The 15,328-nt window shown below is 35.6% G+C and overlaps 1 protein-coding gene across 2 annotated transcripts; it reads right to left on the bottom strand.

The window, feature by feature from the left end:
• Positions 1-6,518: 6,518 nt before the first annotated feature.
• Positions 6,519-15,045, bottom strand: LOC131153919 (NASP-related protein sim3). Of its 2 annotated transcripts, none has more exons than XM_058106364.1 (6): positions 14,539-15,045; positions 11,472-11,728; positions 8,179-8,379; positions 7,976-8,066; positions 7,228-7,498; positions 6,519-7,140 (listed from the first exon to the last, which is right to left on the bottom strand). In XM_058106364.1, the coding sequence occupies exons 1-6, from the start codon at positions 14,829-14,831 to the stop codon at positions 6,817-6,819; spliced, it is 1,437 nt and encodes a 478-aa protein (XP_057962347.1). In that variant the 5' UTR covers positions 14,832-15,045; the 3' UTR covers positions 6,519-6,816. The 2 variants fall into 2 exon arrangements, with proteins under 2 accessions (XP_057962347.1, XP_057962353.1); XM_058106370.1 differs by having other exon boundaries at positions 8,179-8,372; positions 11,468-11,728.
• Positions 15,046-15,328: the final 283 nt, after the last annotated feature.

Consider the following 15,328-nt stretch of genomic DNA (forward strand, 5'->3'; position numbering starts at 1 on the left):
CATACTGAATTTAAAGTACAGTAATTTAAATGAGATGGGGAAAGAAAGACATGATATTTATTATTGAGGTTCGGTCATCCCCCCATTGAGCATACCTTTTAAGGATTGCACTAAACCTACTCATTTATGAGTGGAGCAGAAACCGTTTACAATGTCCTTTAGGGGCGGACATTCCCCACCTCACTTATCGGGTGAAGCCAACAACTTGCACACTTTTCCAAAAGGGTGCATCTCCTAGTTCTCCTAACCAGGTCTAAACCAATCCGGTGCTCTCCTAACCAAGTCTGAGAAAATTCGAGACTATTCACAGGGCTAGTCTCCCTCTTACGACCACACGTCGAGAATACAACAGATATTCAATAAAATATGTGTACAATGACAATGCTTCTATACTAAGCAGATGATGTACAACAGTATAACTCAATGCATGCACTCTAATATGATATGAGTTATGCTCAGTAAAGTAAGGGTGATATCAAATAATTTTGTACAAATAAAATATATATGAAAAATGAGTATTGTTGTTCTCCTATAAATATTTTTACAAATAAAAAAATTTGAAAAATCTAGGAATTTAAGCTCAAGAAAATATTTGTGCAATAAAAAATTTCTTCCAAAAATGTTTATTAAGAAAAATAACAGGAAGAAATGTTAAGGCTACTCTCAGACATGATTTTAATAAGTGAAGATGCAAATGAGACTAAGTGTATATGAATGTAAAATAAATATGCTCTCTTTCAAAATGATTTTGAAATAAATAAGTGGAAAGAGAGTGGAAGAATTTTGATAACAAATTTGCCCCAAAGAAATGATTTTATCAATATAAATTGGTTTGAGAGAACTTTGATTAACAAAGGTTTAGAGAGAATTTGAGGGTTAATCAAAGTTGTTAATCTGGAGTTATAAGGGGTTATTTATAGATTTTACAAAAATTATGACCATTAGGGATACGCTTGGTATTTTGAAAAAGTTTAATTAAAAATTAATGACATTTTACTGCTTTAAAAAATTCCAACTTGAGATGTTTTGGTCAACTATATTTTAAGTTCGGTCAACCCAATTGCCAAGTTCGGTCGACCGAGACACTTTTGATCTAAAGGTTCAGTCAACTGAAACAAGGTGATTTCTAAACCCTTCGAGGTTCAGTCGACCGTATCTAAGTTCGATCTTATACTTTATGGTTCGGTTAACTCAATCAAAAATGAACTGGAAGTTCGGTTGACTAAGTTGTTGGGGATCAGACACGTGTGAGTTTGGTTGATTGATAAAAATAAGTTCAAAAATATTCAGTCGACCGAGTGAAGTCAAAATGTTGACTTCCACTCAGTTTGGTCAACTGAGGCAATTTACACTGCCAAGATTTGGTCAACCAATTCAGTCCACAACTCATTTTTGGCCCAAATAAAGACGTAAGTTAAATCCCTATTAAAGTGAGTTATGAACCTATTTACTTGAGGGATTCCTATAATCATTCTATGGTCTTTTTTAGAGTTAACCTTGAAATTCCAACGTAACCCTAAGGTCACTCTATGGTCATGTGGCTCCTTATGGTCAATATATGGTCATGCCTAAGAAAATAACCATATCATGCAGATGCATGCATTATTACAAACCAAATAATAAAAATAAATGCAATTACAATAAGAAATAAATGTCTTCTTCGTCTTTTTGCTCTTCTGACTTCATGGAATGCATTTGATCGTATAGGCTTTAAGTCTTACAAGCTTTCAACGTTGTTTCCTTATGTGTGTGATAAAATTAATGGACTTGTTCATATGTTAAATACACGCATAAGAAACATGTGTTTTTTTAATATCAAAATAAGGATTTGACTCAAAAAGTTAACACAAAGAGTAAAGAGGTGTTGCAGACCTTAGCTATAATAGTTCTAAGGGGAGTTTTTCTAATAAGATCACCTCCTTTGGAGGTATTATTAGACATTCCTAAATCGCACTAAATTTTGCATTTTGTTTTGAAATTTGAATTTTGGTTGGATTTTTTAGGAGTTAATTAAGAACCATATGATTCAAATTGAATAATTCATAGTTAATTAGGTACCGTTCATAGAATGGGTACATAGGAGGTGCTAATATCTTTCCCTCACGTAATTGTACTCTCGATCCCAACTTTAGTAAAAGCATACCAAGTCTGCAAGATTCTTGGCCTTAAGATTAGTATAGAGACCAATCAATGGATAGTAAATATGTGAATTAACCGTACTTAGGAAAATAAAAGGTTAGTGGTAACTCCACTCGTACTGAATTTTGCATTTTCTTTTGAAATTTCAATGTTTGTTGGATTGTTTAGGAGTTAATTAAGGAGCATATGATTCAAATTGAATAATTCATAGTTAATTAGTTACCGTTCATAGAACGGGTGCATAGAGGGTGCTAATACCATCTCCTCACATAATTGTACTCTCGATCCCATCTTTAATAAAAGTAGACCAAGACTACTGGTTCCTTGGCCTTAGAATTAGTATAGAAACCAGTCAATGGTTAGTAATTAGGTAAATTAACTCCACTTATAAAAATAGCAAGTTAGTGGTGACTACATCGAACCATTGTTATTATCACCTCTCGCTATTGTGGACACATTCTCTGAGACATTGTGACAATATCAATGAGATACTATTCTTAAAAAGCTATATTAAAATAACTCAAGAAATTAAGCTTGATTTTCATTTTCATGGTTCAAATATTTCTTCTTAATTTTTCACACAATCTACAAGAGGCTTGCGGCAAGAGGATCCCCTCTCTCCTTATTTATTCATCATAATGGAGGAGGTTTTGACAAGGTTGCTTAGGAAAAACTAAGAGACTGGTCAGATTGGTCAATTTAATTATCTGATTGGAGCCCCATTGGTTTTGCATTTGTTATATGCGGATGATATTCTTATTTTTATGAATGGTGGGAAGAGGTCTATTAGAAATTTAGTTTATGCTCTGAAAATGTATAAGAAGTGGTTGAGTCAAAAAATCAATAAAACAAAGTCAGCGTTATTCCTTTCAAAATACATCACTCATGCTCGGAAGCGTGGTTTATTGAGAATCACAGGTTTCATGGAAGGTAAATTCCTAGTTCATATTTGGGTGCGCTTTTAGTGTCTGGAAAATTGTCTTCCAGGACATTAGAGCCTCTTGTGGAGAAGATTCGAAAGAAAATTGTAGGGTGGAAATCTAAGTTGCTCTTGTAAGGTGGAAGATTGATTTTATTAAGACATGTGTTGTCTAGCATGCCTATTCATTTGATGTCTATTATTAAGGTTTCACTGGTCACATATTCTTACATTAACTCTCTTCTTTCTAATTTTTTATGGGGAGAAGTGAAAGATAAAAGAAAGATTCATTGGCGCTCTTGGGAGAAAATTTGTAAACCTACCTCGGAAGGGGGTCTAGGCCTAAGAGATCTTAAGGAAGTTCAGAAATCTCTTCTCATGAAATTTGCCTTCAAATTGCTCACCTCTAACAATTTGTGGGTAGGTTTTTTCATGGCTAAATATTACAGAAATGATCATTTATTAATAAGGAAGGGGAAACCAAATAACTCTCGGTTCTGGAAATCAATTATGGCTACCATTCCAGAAGTTAAAGATAATGTTAAAATTTTGGTGAGAGGTGGGAACTCTTCTTTATGGTTCGACAAGTGGCTGTCATCATGTCTGTTATCTGTGAGCGCTAAGGATATTTTGATCAAGAAACTGTGTATTAAGGATTTCTGGTTAAATAATAATTAGAATTCTGATTTAGTACTGGAATTGGTTGGTGCCAATAAAACAAGGGAAATTTTGCACCAAGTGCCGGCGGGTAAAAGTGGGCAAGATATTTATGTCTGGAAGCCTACCCTTGATGGTAATTTCTCTACAAAAATGGCTTGAAAGGCAGTGAGGAGAAGAAGTGATAATTTTATGTGGAATGACTAGTTTTGACATTCTTTATTGCCAAAAAAAATCTCAATGTGTTTATGGAGAGCCTAGTTTAGATGTTTTGATGTAGATGATAGAATTCAGGCCAAAGGAATATCGATGGCTTCGGCTTCTGATTGCTGCGTTCAAAGAAGTCAGGAAAACATAAATCATATTCTTTCTTTAGGTGAGGTGGCTTCAAAGGTTTGGCGTCAGGCTAGTGTGACGTTGATCCCTTCCTTGGATAAACAAAATGGCAAATTGGTTCCACTGTGCTAAAAAATCATCTATTAAAGGTAGTTTAATCGGGCTAATTCTGTGTTTGATTACGTGGTGTCTCTGGAATCGAAAATGTAAAGCGAGAATGGAAGGAGTTTATCAAAATATAGATCAAATGTAGTGAAATGTTCGATTCTGGGTTAGTTTTATTGTTGAGAGCAACAATTCTTTTCAAAAAATTGAAGAAGTCGAATGTTAAGATTTTGAATGAGTTTCAAATTAAGCATCAGAAAGTTTGCGACTGACCTGGAAAAATTATTTCGTGGATTAAACCTCTAGTAGGGTAGATAAAACTTAATTATGATGAGAGTTTTATGGGCAATCCGGGTACTTTAGGAGATGGAGGAATTATTCGGGATTGCCATTGCATGTTAAAAGTAGCTTTTTCAAGTTATTTTGGCAATGGTACAAATAATAGTGTAGAATTAAAAGCAATCAGAGAAGAAATTTGTTTGTGCAAACGTTTGCATTATTTTAATGTGATCATTGAAAGTGACTCGCGAATTGTAGTTGATTGGTTTCGGAAAGGTAGATGTACTTTGTGGTATCTTTGAGAATTTTGGGAAGAACTTGTGATGGAGTTAGAATGAGTGAACGTCATGATGATGCATCAATATAAGGAAGGCAACAGTGTAGCTGAGTTTCTTACTAAAGAAGGACAAATGGGAAACAATGTAATCTACGAAGAACAACACCTTCTACCACATTATCTGAAAGGTATTCTTTGGATGGATATGTGAGGTCTCATTTCCGTTCGTCGTTAGTTCAACTCTAAAGTTTTGTTTGGTGTATTTTGTTTTGATTTTGGTTGTATTTATATTTTTATCTTCTTTATTAGTTATGTTTAGTTTTGTTGTCCTAATTTGGTTGGTTGCTGGTGTTGGTTTGTTTTTTTTTTGGAAGGTTTTTCTGTACTCTTCTTTTTGTTTTATCTTGTAACCACGGTATTCCTTCGCCAAAAGTGAAGGTATATTAATAAATAAATGGAACTGCCGCCCTTTTTTAAAAAAATAAATAATTAAAATTAAATGAAATTAAATTTAAAAAAAACTCTATTATTTAAGAAATGAGTTATGATATTTTCTTAAATTTCAAGTAAAGCTTAAAGTAAACTCAGAGTTATTATCACTATATACTATAATTATTTTTCCTTTTTTCAAACACTATATGTATGGGAACTTTGTTTAACCAAGTTATTTTATTTTTATTTTTATTTTTTAACTAGAATTTTCCATTTATGTAGTTTTTGCCTATCTTTCCAAAGTAATACTTTTATGGCTGTATAGCTTTCATATCATCTAGCTTTATTAGCCAAGTTTATAGATGTGTTTTACACATCCATATTATTTCTCCTCGAGTAATTTCATATTCTTTATTACTACATTAATTGTTTTATTTGGGTCTCGTTTTTAATTTTAAAAATATCATAAAAAATAAAGAAAAATATAAAGAAATTCACATTCATGTTTAGTTGTCATAGGAAGTGATAAAAAATTTTATATATATGCACACACACGTCTCATTTGTATTTTAAAAAATATCTTTAAAAATAAAGAAATATTTAAATAAATTCACGTTCATGTTTTGTTCTCATAGGAAGTGATAAAAAATAATACATACACACAGTGAATAAATGAAAATTTAGTTCTACACATATTACCATTTGATTTTTGTTGATTCTTAAAATTTCACTTAATAGAATTTAATACATAGAGAAAATATAATGACAAAATATAAATGAATCCTTAACGTTTCTTTGTCTTCTTTTTCGTCAGACATAATTTGCATTTTTAAAAATATCCTGCTCCACATTTATTACCACTGTAGTTTACTCCCTCCATTACTACTGTAGTTTTTACCCCTTGATTACTACTGCAAAAATTGAGATGTATGATTTAATAAAAGTGTAGATGATGTGGTAATTCATGATACAGTTGCGTAAGCCCGTGTGCTAAACTTGCGCAGAGCCGCAAGCCAACGCTGCTATATTTTATTAGATGAAGGCAAATAAGTCCTTAGTCCGGGTGATGAAAATTCCTACAACTTAATATACATTATTAATCTACAACCTAACAACTTAAATTTTTAACTAAAATGATAATTTAACATCGCACCAAAATCATAATTATCAGAAAGGGTCCTCAATTTTAGGCTTCACGTCCGCATTTATTCTCAAAAAAAATTATGATGTTCCTACTGTTTGCTCATATTTTTACATTGGGGCGGACACAACCTACTAAAGCTTCTAGCTAAAAATGGTAATCTAACAATTACAATGCATCGGCAAATCATCAAAGAATGGATTTGCAGTTGCAGAAATCATAAAACTCTCAAAAATTCAAATATTAAAATTTATTAAACTGTCCTAATCATTTAAACTTCAACATATAAATATTAATCTAACTGCAACTGCATAGGTGGCAAAACCACTACAAGGTCGTTGCCTAAGAAACCTCTCTAGCAGAAAGCATGCATCCTACAGCAAAGTCAATCACGCAATCCTACCCGCTGTTCAGTGATTGCTCTTCATATTTGGATACATAGTAACTGTAGTCAAATGATAAGATCTAACCACCACAAAGACCTCCATTTCGTATCGGGCATCCAAGCATGGATCCCAGAATCTGAAACTTTCAAGAAGCATTGCCATCACCTTTGTCCAGGGATGGGTTCGGCGCAGGTTTCTTAACTGGGACAGGGTCTGTCATGCCAGGATTCACTCGCTTTACTCCTCGTCCCACCACACCAAGATGAGTGACTCCAGCAGCTCCGTTTGTGCGTGCCGTAGAAACAGTTGGAGAATCAAAACTTCCATTGCTGGTAGCAGTACCCAACTGTGAAGAAGTCATTATGGCGGAAGCACCCTTCTCACTGCACTTTGCCTTGGCCGACACAATGCCAAGGATTTCAGAAAGAATTGATGTCGGGTTCAAAACCAGCTGCTGCAGATCTTCAAGCTGCAGATTGAACAATGCATGACAAATTCAGGATATTTCAAACAAGGTCTCTCTTAACATGTGGTGGAAAAAGGATTTTGCACTCACCTTCTTTTCCAGTTCACTGGTTAGGCCTGTAAGCGTTTCTATCTCCGTTTGTTTATCTGAAACAGAACTCATTGACTGTGAACCACTAGAGGATTGGGGGCCCACATCTAATTTGGCACCAGCTGATGTCGCCTCTAACCCTGAGGGACTCTCTATTTCATTTGTAAGACGTTGCACCCGGGACTTGCAAATTGATATGGCCCTTTGGCAATAAGGAATGGCTTCTTCAGCCTTGGAGCCAATCTCCAAGCACAAGCATATCCTGAAGTTCCTAAATTCTCCAGTTAAGGTCAGAATTAAGCAGAAAAATTAAGGGTAAATGACTGATTTTTCCTGAAAATTTTAAAATGCTAAGGACTTTTCCTAAGATCTCAAAAATTCCACTGACCTACCCTGATGTTTTCCAAAAAGATATAAACCTCTCTTATATTTAGCAAAGACAATTTTTTGAAGGGTTTTAAGTGTCTAAAAATCAAATGTCAGTGAAGGCCAGCAGGGTTTTTGAAACCTCATGAGAGGTCTGATTTTTTAAACTTCAAGAGAGGTTTTTGTATTTTTGTCAAACCGTGAGATCAGTATCCTTTGCCCAAAAATTAAAGCAACTAAAGAAGAATAATATTCAAAATAAAACAGTATTCAAGGATCAAGTATCCCTGCTGCTCATTAATAATGAAGTGTCATGCATTCCCAGTTATCTCTTGAACCACTGCTTAAAATTTAGGAGTATATTTACGGTTAAAAAGGATACAGTTCAGCAATATATCGGCTGTCTGGTTCCACCAGGCGCTCCAAAATGGATAGTGCTTTCAGGTAGTCACTGAGAGAAGTTTCAACATCCTCTGCATCAAGCAAAATGAAGGCAGGCCATCATGTTTGAAGCATATTCACCTAAATCCAAAAAGAACTGCAGACGGAGTCACTGATGCATGGAAAAAGTCCCACTCAACTAACCTCTTTCTAAAGCAACCTCTGCTAAAGCTGACAATATGTCCACTTTCTTCATTGTGTCGCCACAGCACTTTTCAACAATTGCCCTTGCAACATCGAGCATTTTCCATGCCAAGTCTAGGTCAGACTCATCTTCATCTGCTTCAGCCAGGTCGTCAACATCACTTTCCTCATCATCTTCTTCCTGATCTTTCCCACTAGAAACTTTAAACTCCAAAAAAAGAAAACAAAATAACTCGTAAGGAACTAACATTTCATTCTAAAGGAAAAATTAGAAATTAAAGAAACTAGAAACTTTTAAAAAATAATAATAATAATAATAATAATAATAATAATAATAATAAGAAGAACAATAAAAATAACACAATAACTTTTAAGAAATTAAAGAACAAAAAAAAGAGTCATGATAAAATGCTATAAAAAAAAACGAAAAACAAAAAACATTATTACAGCGTCTTCTCCACCAGTTTTGGAGCCACAACCTTTGGCTTGCACCTTTCTAATGGATCTCAAACTCGCATCCCCTCAAACATCATCAATTCACTCTTTGCTAGTAACTTCTAAATATGGTAGCTACACATGCACAACTGCAGAGAAGTCAAAAGACAGGCCCAGAGAGAGAGAGAGAGAGAGAGAGAGAGAGAGAGAGATATGTGCTTGATTATTCATTTTCTCATGATATACTACTAAGCATGTTCTAATGTACAGGAAAATAGGTTGCTTTTCCCTCAGGAAACACAAGTCCTCATACATATACAACAATAAATTGAATAATTTTTCTACAGAGCCGTTAGAAAACACAAATAAAATTCAAGCCCACTGCATAGTAACTTGCAAAAGGATGAATTACAGATGAGAGAGATCTATCTAGATTGTTTAAGACAATTACTTTCTTGGGACTTTTAACTTTCAAAGGAACCTAAATGACAATGAGGCAGCTGTTCTTTCTTTGTGCTAGCTTGTTGGATTCTTTTCATCCTTATTCTAGAAGGGATCCTAGGGTATGGAGTTTGGAAAGCTCCAGAGTATTTTCTCACAAATCTTTGAAGTCAACCCATTCTTCTATCCATTTTCCTACCATCAATCATATATGGAGAGAGTTCTTTTGAAGGTTAAGGCCTTAGTTTGGTTAGCTCTTGTTAATAGAGTTAGAACCATCAATTTGTTGCAAATAGAGGCTCTATAGGATTTCATCTCCTGTATGTACATAATGTGTTTGGGTAGTAGAGAGGTGCATTCCCATCTCCTCTTGCATTGTCCTGTGACTTGGAGTCTTTTCTTTTTAACCTCTTTCACAGGTTTTGGCAAGCGAAATGTTCATGGCAAGTTATAGAGCTGTGTGGTATTTGAAGGGTTTTCACGCATTTGGTTAGACAGGAGTGCTCATATCTTAAATGGTTGATCAATGCTTCTACAGCGGCTCAAGGAGAGATTTTTTTTCTTGCATATCTGTCTTTATGGCCGGTTGTTTTAGAGGACTAGGTTTTTTTAACTTCCAATGGAACTAAGGGAATAGATGATTATTTAAGGCTCTTTATTTTTTTTCCTTTTTTTTCTCTTTTTTTTTTTTTTTTAATGTTTTCTCCTTAGAGGATACCTTGGCCTCTTTGTAATTCTCTTCTATTCTCAAATTATTTTGCTTTTCCTATTATCTATATGCGCACACACCGCACATACAGAACAATGGCATGATCAAGAAAGCTAAAAATTGCATTTACTTGTCACACATGAACTAGATACGATGATATAAAGAAACTATCAAGCTAGCAATTTAAAAGAAATTCAGGATATTTACAATAGAAAATATAGACTTGCACACACATGGGCATTAAGTTTGCTGAAATTGCGCACGTAGAACTAGAAACCTAGAGAACCAAAAATTGAAAAAAAAAAAAATGTGGAAAAACACCAACAAAAAAAGATTAATTATTTAACTAGGCTCTGGTAACAAAAGGCATAGCTTATTTGTTCTTTTAGCATTTGCTTTTCGGTTTTCAAAAATTGAGAGAGAGAGAGAGAGAAAGAGAGAGGAAAATGAGAAGGAAAAGACAAAGACACAAGAAAAATTAAATTGTAACCAACCAAACTAGAACCTGGGCTCATGAGCTTTTTTCTTTAATAAAGAAGAAGCCAATATTATTAAACCTGAAAACCGGAGTACATGATTTAATGGATAACTGAACAAGGAGTCCTCTCCAACCAAGTAGAAAAACTGAAGAAAAACTACAATCAGAGAGTAATGTATAGAAATAGGGGAAAAAATAAAAAATAAAAACACCATAAAAAAGCCATTCCAAGTGCGCAGCCTTCTAATCTCTGACGAGACTGGACAGTGGAAGACCCCTGAAGAAACCCAAGGGATGCACCTATAAAGAAACCAGGAAAGACGTCCTATCCAAAGAGTGCACTAAGGAGCTGTTTCAGCATGTATATTGAAGGATGTGTCGGTCCATGGATTCCTTTGGTTTGATATCATTTGACAGAGAATCATGAGATTTATATATCATTTTCCCAAAAAAAGATTCACCACTTATAATGAACAGGGACAGACTTAGGATGGGGCATCCCGCCATCCCACCCAAAAAAAATATGGCTCTAATAAATTTTAGTGAATAAATACGACTTATTATTATCTTATGACTTCTTATTATCTTTGCCCCCACTGATCCACCACTCTAGGGTTGAAAAAGCATGGGTCAATATGACATCTTAAAAAATTTGTCCAACTCTAAACTATAGAAAGTTGTCTTCCCAAGTCTACCAATTTCCCTCACTGTGTCTCAAACTTTTGCCCTTGTTCCCCATCTATGTTTCATGATTTTGCCTAAATATACAACCTCAGCAACCTCTCTCACAACTTCACCATAAATTTGAATCCTTCTATGAGCACATGTAGTGGCTTCAGTAGCTTATCCGGGGTACCTCCTGCAGTGAAGGAGGCAAAGCACCAGTGGTAGCATCAGTACCGACATAGCCTCTCTTTTTTTTTCCTTTTTTTTTTTTTACATTAAGGCTAGTCAACAAATAAATGATGAGGGAGGCAAAAAAGAGGTTCAAATAGAAAGTGGATGGATAACGGGAACAAGTCAAAGGCTTAGTTGGACTGTCATTTCACGTTTTCTTTTCTTTTCTTTTTTGGGTCTGTCTGAAATGATATTAGTTCATTAATGGTGTTGGACAAGTTTTATTATGTTATGACAAATTTATTTTTATGCATAAAAAATGATAAATTTTTGTTCTTTAGTTTTCCATCACAAAAAGGAATCTCTAAATAAACCACGAACATAGATACTAACCATCATCTGCAGCCCCTTCCTGATGACTTGACTTTCCATCTTGTTCAGCATTACTTGAAGCAGAAGCCGTTGAAGACTCACAGTTTACAACACTTTTGACAGATCCATCTTTATCAGAATCCTGTTGAGATTCGCCGTCCTTCTTCGGCACGGTACCAAGTGGATCAGCCTCCTCTTGAGCTTTGTTCAGTAGTGCAGATCCGTATTTGTAGTATGCATCAACACACTCAAAAGCAAGTTCACCAAAATGTGCAACTCTGTTCAGATAAAAAGAAAGTTAAATGGAATATTACTATCAGAAAATCCAGAAACACAAACAAGAGGCAAAAGGATCCCAAACGGATCAAATACAATTAGTTCCAAAACTGTTTCTAAATTTAAATTATATTTTTCTCACTGTTATACATGAGTTTAAAAATTGTGCACCGGATATAACAGAGCAGAACTATAAAAAGAAAATAGCATAAATGCATATGCAAGAATGCATGCATGCCATCAGACAGCTAAATTGAGGCATTTTTTATTACAGAATATCCCTCTTTAGTATTCATAGTTATATTTTCCCCTAATCAGTGAGAAGCCTCACTCTAAATTTGATACATGGAGTATCTTAAATTCCAAGCACTGTTGTAGCATTGCTTTATCACTATGTTTGGGAAGAGGCAAAAGCATGGAAAAGAAAGGAAATAGAGTGAAGAGTCTAAAAACCATCATTTTGAATGATGATCCCAACTGTATCAATAAGATTTGTGCCAAAACTAGTGCGATATTTCCACTAATTTATTCTCCCAGTTATACATGAGTTCAACAACTGTGCATCAGTTCTAACAGAGCAGAATCATAAAAGGAAAATAGCACGAGTCCATGCCATCAGATCGTGAAACTGAGGCATGTTTGATTATAGAAAACCTCTGTTTAAAGTTTGTTTTTTCCCCTAATCAGAAAAAGTCTCTGTCTAAATATGATATATGGATTATGTTCAATTCCAACTGTTGCATTGCAACACACTCTTAACACTATGTTTGAGAGGAGGGGAAGGTAGAATCATCATCTTGAATGATGGTCCCAACTGGAACAAATAAGATTATTGCCAAAAAAATGCTTCCATATTTGCACTAATTTCTTCTATCTGTTGTGCATGAGTTTAAAAATTGTGCAATGATATAGCAGAGCAGAATTATAAAAGGTAAAAAGCAAAAGTGCATATGCAAGAATGAATGCACGCCATCAAATGGCAAAATTGAGGCATGTTTGATTACAATATGTCTGTTCATAGTTATTTTTCCCCCTAATTAGCAAGAACCCTCTCTCCAAATTTGATATATGGATTACATTAAATACCAAGTACTACTGTAACACGACTCTAACACTATGTTTGGGAGGAGGAGAAAGCAGGGGAAAGGAAGGAAATAGGCTGAAAGATTTAAAAACCACCAGTTGGGGGTTCAGTTTTTAAAGGAAAAGGGCATTTTAGGGGTTCACTTCATAGCAAAACTCCCAAACTCCAGCCCCTTCAACACTCAAATTGGGGAATTGGAAGAGAACAAGAAATTCAATGGTTGGGAGGAAGAGAAAGCAGGAGAAAAGGAAGAAAATAGACTGAGAGATCTAGAAACATTCACTTGGGGGTTTGCATTTTAAAAGGGAAAGGGCATTGTAGGCTTCCAGTTCAATGCAAAACTCCAAAATTACAGTCCCTCCAACACTCCAATTGGGGAATTGGAAAAGAACTAGAAGCTCTCTTCATACCATCACTCATCATTCATCAATGAGAGATTCCATGTCACTGCTTCTGGAGGCAAGAGACTAGCAGTTGGTTCAACCTTTTTTCATCTTCTTTATTTTCCAAATTTCTTCTCCCATCCCTCAAATCTGCAGTTAGGTCAAGTTGTTCAGTACTCAACTCAGGCCAAACATTCAAATCAGGCATCTAAGAACAGAAGCCCCTCTTCTTAGATCTACCTACCTCTCCCCATGTTATCTTATCCATTCATTGAGACAAAACAGGTGCCTCATGTTGACAGCACAAAAATTCTATGGACCTTGGAAACAACAAACAATAAGCCGCCCCTTCCTCCTCTTTGATCTCTTAATCTCTCAGTTCCACCTGGTGAATGCTGCCAGGTGCATTAAGGCTGTAATCATGCTCATTACATTTACACGCAGCTGGGTTGACACATGGGCAGGGATGATTTGAAAGCCAGAAACAACAGCAACAAAAAGCCTTCCTTTGATCTGGCTGCTAAAGTTGGTGAAAATGGAAGAGGCTGGATATGGCTAGCAATGGCTTGGATATTGACTGAAATTGAGACTGGCGAGAAAGTAGAATGATAGCCAGTTGTCATTTATTAACTCTACGAGGTACATAACTTTGAATGTCTTGAGCAAATTTTGCCAGTATCACCCAATTCAACAATTAAAATTTACCATCCTTCCCCATTAAAACTTTTCAAAACATCTAAACAAGGGAAGGAAACAACTCCACCATTTCCCTCCCTTCTCCTCCCATGCCCCTACTACAAAGAAGGTTTGATTTTTTCCTCTATAAAGTCCCAAACATACCATAACAGAAGTATTTCTTATTGACGCAGCAAAACAATATGTAGAAAAGGCAAATGTTGGTAATTAGGAGTTGGGAATCGTTCAACAAATAAGGGAGTTTGTTTGCGTTCGAACGCAAGGGGAAAATTCAAGAGCTAGTTTTACTAGTTCTAGATAAGTACAAGGCAGGCCAAACATGCTATTGTATCCCACCGCTATCGTAAGTGACCTATCTCTCCCTCATTGTTTCTTTCCATGTTTTAAAAAGCTTCCAAAGATCAAACCCCTAACACACATGGTCAAAAACAAAAACATATCCCTTACTTAGGTTTAGGGTTTTGTCCTCTCTTTCCATTTGATCTCTAAATAGCGCGGGGAAAAATGAACATGAATAGAGGACAAAACAAAACAACACAAATAACAAAGAACTTTCTTATCCCCAGACTCACAGTTTCCCCGCAATCAGTTGGGAAAAAAAAATATGGAGGAAAATAAGCAATAAATGGAACGAAAAAAAAAAAAAAACCTGATCTCTAGGGCACGGCTGAAGCACTCGGTGGCCTCATTGAAATCACTTTCCTTGACAGCCTCTGATCCTTTCTCCATCAATTCAGCCGCAAACGCCAAGGACTTGTCCCGGTCCCCACCAGAGGAAAAAGCAGAAGTTTCAACGGCATGGTTGCTATTGTTACCGGAAGACTCCGTGGTGCCTCCCTGAGCGTTCGATTGTATGGTAGCTTCGTTGGAAGGGGTGACTAGGGTTCCGTCGACTTGTGGAGCTGAGGCATCTAGTTCCTTCGCCGGAGTGGTTTCAGCCATTGCAGCTGACTGCTCTTAAGCTAGGGCTAAAGCCTAACAAGCTTCACTTGCTTTCCGCACTTCAAACCCTCCTTCTGGCGGAAAAAGAGAAAAGTTGTGGATTTTATAGTACGAAAAATTAGAGCATCCTTCCGGGGTGCACGCCTTCACGGTGCCCCGCATCCTTATTCATTGACGCAAACGACCATTTGGTCGTCGTCTTAATGGGCAACTCATTAGGAAACTGCACAATGTGCCCTTTTAAGTCTTTTTACAAAATCAAATTAATATAAATCTAAAAATTTTGAATGAGATGATAATCACTTTCCCTTAGTACCCTTTTAAGTCTTTTTACAAACTCAAATTACTATAAATCTAAAAATTTTGAATGAGATGATAATCACTTCCCCTTAAATATCTATTTTATAATTTATTTTCTATTTATGAAAGTCACTAATCAAGATGCACCCACATCTAGTTTATTTTTGTTCTGAATAGGGTTGGCGAAACGGATCATA

The sequence above is a fragment of the Malania oleifera genome, chromosome 1, assembly GCF_029873635.1.
Source record: "Malania oleifera isolate guangnan ecotype guangnan chromosome 1, ASM2987363v1, whole genome shotgun sequence".
In the NCBI taxonomy this organism is placed as follows: Eukaryota; Viridiplantae; Streptophyta; class Magnoliopsida; order Santalales; family Ximeniaceae; genus Malania; species Malania oleifera.

Coding starts and splice junctions, on each gene's coding strand:
- LOC131153919 (XM_058106364.1), bottom strand. CDS start 14,831: ATGGCTGAAACCACTCCGGCGAAGGAACTAGATGCCTCAGCTCCACAA. Junction 11,729..14,538: donor AGCCGTGCCCTAGAGATCAG/GTTTTTTTTTTT, acceptor TTATCTGAACAG/AGTTGCACATTTTGGTGAAC. Junction 8,380..11,471: donor GGAAGGGGCTGCAGATGATG/GTTAGTATCTAT, acceptor TGGAGTTTAAAG/TTTCTAGTGGGAAAGATCAG.